This window comes from Solanum verrucosum, unplaced genomic scaffold, assembly GCF_900185275.1.
Source record: "Solanum verrucosum unplaced genomic scaffold, falcon-dt-bn FXZP01000208.1, whole genome shotgun sequence".
Lineage (NCBI taxonomy): Eukaryota > Viridiplantae > Streptophyta > Magnoliopsida > Solanales > Solanaceae > Solanum > Solanum verrucosum.
This window is the reverse complement of record NW_026020329.1, coordinates 969279-975278: the sequence shown is the minus strand read 5'-3', so window position 1 is coordinate 975278 and position 6000 is coordinate 969279. Positions and strand designations below refer to the sequence as shown.

Sequence of the window (6000 nt, the reverse complement as noted above, 5' to 3'; positions counted from 1 at the left end):
TTACTTTGACATCATCACACATGAAAGGGTGCCATAAGCCTACCGATTCAAGGTACATTATTTAACACATGAAAGGGTGCCATAAGCCTACCGATTCAAGGTAGATTTAGGAAAGCTCATTAACTCCTCTTGAAAGGGTGCCATGGGCCTACCGATTCAAGTCTCATCATTAACCTTTATGGAAAGGTGCCATAGGCCTACCGAATCCAAGGTTCATTACTTATCATTAATGGAAGGGTGCCATTAGCCTACCGATCCAAGGTTCATTATAAGCATGTGTGGAAGGGTGCCATAAGCCTACCGATCCAAGGATTCAACAATCAACAATATAATCATTTATACAAGAAAATGATGCATAAGCCCTACCAATTCAAGGTATACTTTATATTGAAGAATCCTTCATATTCTATCATCAACATTCATGAGTGTCAAATTGAGAAATAATCTTTCAATAGCAACACTTTTACGTTCATAACATGATCACATTATCTTCATTGAATTCTGATTCATATAATGTCATGATAACACTCCAATTTCTCATACTATGCCTTTAAGGCCATGGTCACAATACATTTCATAATTAAACACCTCCACCATAAGTGGATCAAACCAAGCAAGAACAATTTTTATCCATAATATGAGATTAAGCTAACTTACCATCCTCCAAAGCCATAATCAACAACACTCAAGTCCCAACCATTTTTCTTACCACAAGAGAATTCATCCATAACTTGCCCATAAGGCCACAATCCTCAATTCATCCATATACCAACAATACACCATAAAATAAGCATGGGTAATGACATACTCCAACAATCTAAAGACATTTAAACAAGTTTGATTCATATACATTCATTATCAAGCAACCCACTTCATAAAGGCATAAACTAGGAATAGAGAGAAATCATGGGTTCTTGAAGAAGTTTTATATAAAATCATCTTAAAATCATAACTACAACTTCAATTCACCAATATAATGACTTTGAAAACATTTTACCCATGAACCCATACCTAGAATAGAAAATAGAAATTTTGTTCTTTGAAGACTTTTGAAACCCTTTTTAATGGACTCCTTGAAGGAAAGATAATCAAGGATCAAGGGTCACCATACCTTTGCTATGATTCCCCAAGAAAATTGATGAAGAAAGCCTTGAATCCAAGCCCTAGCTCCAAGTTCTTCTTCTTCTTAATGGAGGATTGTAGAGAGGGAAATGTTTTAGGGATGGGAATTGAATTAATGGTATCTAGGAAATAATATATGCCCTTTGGAAAAAAATTCGTCCAACACTTAGAAAAAAAAAAATGGGCGGGTGAACAGTAAAATTAGCTACTGGAAATTGCCTTTTTCTGCCGGACAGACTTTACGAAAATGGGAATAACTTTTTCGTCCGAACTCCGAATGAGGTGAAACGAAGTGAGTTAGGTAGCTAACTCAAAGGGCTTTCCATGGATATATTATTGGTCACCCAAATAATTTGTGTGCTAGGAGATATGACCCTCCAAAGTAGACCCTCGAAAAAGGCTTCACTTTGAAATTTCGGATTTTGATACGGTTGCTCTAAAATTTGGGTTAGACCCATTTCCCACTCAATTTGACCCCCTAAACAAGAATATGAAGTCGGATTTTCGAAAAACGAAACGGATCTTTTTATATACAGCTAAACAAGTTTCCGGTAACTTTCGAAGCACATTTTTAAGAACTTTTGGGTCAAATTCAAATATAATCATTTCATTAAGTTCTCGACTCCAAACTCACATGTGAGGCTCTAGTTTCACTCTATCATTTTCCGAGTCGTTACATTATCCCCCACTTAGGAACATTCGTCCTCGAATGACACTTTAAACATATAAGGGGTAACAACTCAAGTATACAGCCCATCAACATGCATACAACATCAATACAAGTACATAAATATCGGAGGAAACATCAACTCCACATCAATGAGGCTCAAACAACTTCATGCAATTCAAGAAATTAGGAATACATCTACCAATTCCTTATGCATCAAGCTTTACCATTTCTCATTTCATTTGATGAACTTCCTTCTCCAATTTACATCACACTCATCCCAAAATTATTAGGCACATTATGCAATTTTCTCACAAAAGTACAATTATGCAACATTCTCAAGAACACATTTAAGCATGCCTAATAAATCAACTCATGCAACATTTAAGCATGTTCAACATTTATCCTCATGAAGCATATAGACAACTCAACTAAATGCACATCAACACGAGGAACACGTTTATGAAAACTCATTTTATCATTTAACAAGAATTCAAATAGGACATGCATAACATAAGGAGACCATGGAAACTCATTTTCACCCAAGACTCCAAAACATAAAACAAGCTACTAGGAACTCTTGGCCTCAAGCTTGAATAAGAATAGAAGGAATGAGATAAGGATATCAACACTCTCAACAACCTTGCTATTCAACCTACCATCCCCCACTTAGAAGAAAACCCAATTAAGGCAAACATGAAAAACAACACCATAGAAACCTCATCAAGACATTCATGACCATAAGAAACTAAAACTTACCGGCGCCTTCATTCGGATTAGCTTCCTTGTCCTTGCTAGCTTGGAGAGCATAGAAACGACCATAATTTGGAGGAATAGGAACCGTTCCATCTTTAGAAGCTTGCTTTGCCTCCCCTCCTCTAGCCGTAAAAGTAGGACAATCTTTCACCTTGTGATCATTCTTCCCACAACCATAGCATCCATTAGTACCGGCTAGGCATTTCCCATAGTGCCTCTTGCCACAAGTGGTGCAAGTAGGTTTAGAAAATTGAGATCCACCACCTTTATCTTGGTTAACCTTAGGAGCACTTGAAAAATCTTGATCTTGAGCCCTCTTCTTGAACCTAGGTTGACTTTGCTCATCGGATCTACCCCTCTTCACATTCTTATTCATCCTCTTAAGTTTGGACTCCTCAATGGATTGAGCATACACTATGAGTCTAGAAATGTTCATGTCATTATGGAGCATTGCCGTATGGCACTCTTCCTTGACTAGGTCGGATACGCCGGTCACAAACCTACTCATCTCATCCCTAGGGTTTGACACCAAAGATGGGGCATACTTAGACAATTGGGTAAACCTCAAGGAATACTCTTGCACACTCATATTACCTTGCCGAAGATTGATAAACTCCTCAACCTTACACTCCCTCATCTCACGGGGAAAGTACCTACCAAGGAAAGCTTCCTTAAACTCCTCCCATTCTATAGGATCCGCTCCCACCGGCCTATTAGCCTTCCATTGAGTGAACCAAATTTGGGCAACATCTTTCAATTGATAGGAGGCAAGCTCCGCCTTTTCTCTTGAAGTCACCCCCATAGCACTCACTACCTTATACACTTCATCCAAAAATTCTTGGGGATCCTCTCCCACCTTAGAACCTAGAAACACCGGAGGATTCATCCTCACAAAGTCTCTCAACTTAGAAGCCACAGTACCCTCATTAGCATTCACCCTAGGCCCCATATCTCTAGTCGCTTGAGCCTCCATGGCTCGGGCCAAGATTAAGAAAGCCGACCTAATCTCTTCATTGGTCATATCCGGGGGAACCACCGGAACCTCATTCTCTTGCTCACCTATAGGAACTTGATTGCATTGCACACCTTGACCATTTTGCACAACTTGGGGAGGAACTTCCTCATTCACATCCTCTTCTCCTACTCTCCTTGCGGGTCTCCCTCTTGTATTCATATCCTATAAACACAAGAGAAGGATAAGGATAAGAACACTTATAGAACCACACTCTAAGGCACGACTTTAAGAATATGAAAGAAGTGTAACTTCTAGCATCCTATAGCCTCTCGCTCATAGATGTGTCGCGACTCACACCGATGAACAAGACTCTACTAGACGTGGCTTGTGAGACTTTGATCCTAAAAACCATTACCAAAATCTTATGCTTTGATACCATGTTTGTCACGACCCGAGAGTACCCCCTAGTCGTAACATGGCGTATTCGACCCCGAAGGGGCCTTATACGAGCCACATAGTCATTCATTGCATTCAATAATGAAAATAGTGCGGAAATAAAAAAAAAACTTATTTACATCCACACATTTAAACTTCTTAAAACAAATTTAAAAACACACAGCGGAAGTCTAAGTCTCACATGGCCATCTTAGACACAGTCGCAAAACATAATTAGGGACACGGCCCTTTACAATCAAAAGAAGTCTATTAAGTCTATTACATGAACAAAAGGACTTAAAAGTCTTATCCTCGAATCCATGAGGACATACCAAGTCTTGGAGGAAAGCAATCCAACACTTCAAACTAGCTAGGAGTGATCACTTGCCGGAACCTACACTTATAGAAAATAGAGAAATATGGAATTAACACAATTAAGTACTAAGTATGATGACCATGCAAAACATGCTTAAAAAGGGACATTTTAGTTAGAAACCATGCATTATGCCACCTTTTTGAAATATCATGAACAATAGAATAAAAGACATACAAGACAAGCATAACATCTAGTAAGTCCTAATATCACCTTTAAACAATATCAACATGAAAACCTTTACCTTGGACTTTCACCTCAAGAAACCCTTATGCTATACCTCGTGCAATGTATGGATGACGTCCCATACCACCATCCATACTAAGGCACCACATTTAGGTCACTTAAAGTAACTTATCATTCCTTCTTTCACCTTTGCACAATATTCATACATAAGAGGTATATCATTAATTAAGACATGACAAGGGAAAATAACTCATAATATAACCCAAGTATAGCATGCATCTCATATTAAACATTCGAGAGCCAACATTCTTTAATAACCTCATTTAGGGCACATTTGTGTCACATACATTAGGATTTAGAGAAACTCACTATGACCCTCTCTAAGCCTACTCGTGCAATGTATAGGTAGCATCCCATACTACTACCTACACTTTGTAAGGCATATCAAAAAACCATAATAAAATCTCACATGATGGGAAGTAAGCGTTTAACCGACATAGACCATGAGAGCTTGTCATGGAATCCGGTGTCATGAATCCCCACACCGAAAAGAGGTGGTCTACTTGCCTAAGGAAGACCGGTATATATAGCTTAATGGATCCACTAGCTTCCTATGCGGGCACATAGTTTATGGGATAAGGTAGACGATCATTGAAACTCATGCCTAACTGTCGGGGGAGTTTCCATCTAACCAAATCCGCTCGGTGCTTAGCCTACATTCCCATAGAATAGTTCATTACTTTGACATCATCACACATGAAAGGGTGCCATAAGCCTACCGATTCAAGGTACATTATTTAACACATGAAAGGGTGCCATAAGCCTACCGATTCAAGGTAGATTTAGGAAAGCTCATTAACTCCTCTTGAAAGGGTGCCATGGGCCTACCGATTCAAGTCTCATCATTAACCTTTATGGAAAGGTGCCATAGGCCTACCGAATCCAAGGTTCATTACTTATCATTAATGGAAGGGTGCCATTAGCCTACCGATCCAAGGTTCATTATAAGCATGTGTGGAAGGGTGCCATAAGCCTACCGATCCAAGGATTCAACAATCAACAATATAATCATTTATACAAGAAAATGATGCATAAGCCCTACCAATTCAAGGTATACTTTATATTGAAGAATCCTTCATATTCTATCATCAACATTCATGAGTGTCAAATTGAGAAATAATCTTTCAATAGCAACACCTTTACGTTCATAACATGATCACATTATCTTCATTGAATTCTCATTCATATAATGTCATGATAACACTCCAATTTCTCATACTATGCCTTTAAGGCCATGGTCACAATACATTTCATAATTAAACACCTCCACCATAAGTGGATCAAACCAAGCAAGAACAATTTTTATCCATAATATGAGATTAAGCTAACTTACCATCCTCCAAAGCCATAATCAACAACACTCAAGTCCCAACCATTTTTCTTACCACAAGAGAATTCATCCATAACTTGCCCATAAGGCCACAATCCTCAATTCATCCATATACC

The 6000-nt window shown here is 38.6% G+C and overlaps 1 protein-coding gene across 1 annotated transcript in view; it reads right to left on the bottom strand.

Annotated features, from left to right (window-relative positions):
- Positions 1-2537: 2537 nt before the first annotated feature.
- LOC125836033 (uncharacterized) overlaps positions 2538-6000 on the bottom strand; it is a 28656-nt gene continuing 25193 nt past the window's right edge. The window contains exons 3-4 of the mRNA XM_049515127.1: positions 3438-3722; positions 2538-2936 (exon numbers count right to left, since the gene is read on the bottom strand). Of these exons, the coding sequence (XP_049371084.1) occupies positions 2538-2936; positions 3438-3722 (684 nt within the window). The remainder of the gene's footprint in view (positions 2937-3437; positions 3723-6000) is intronic.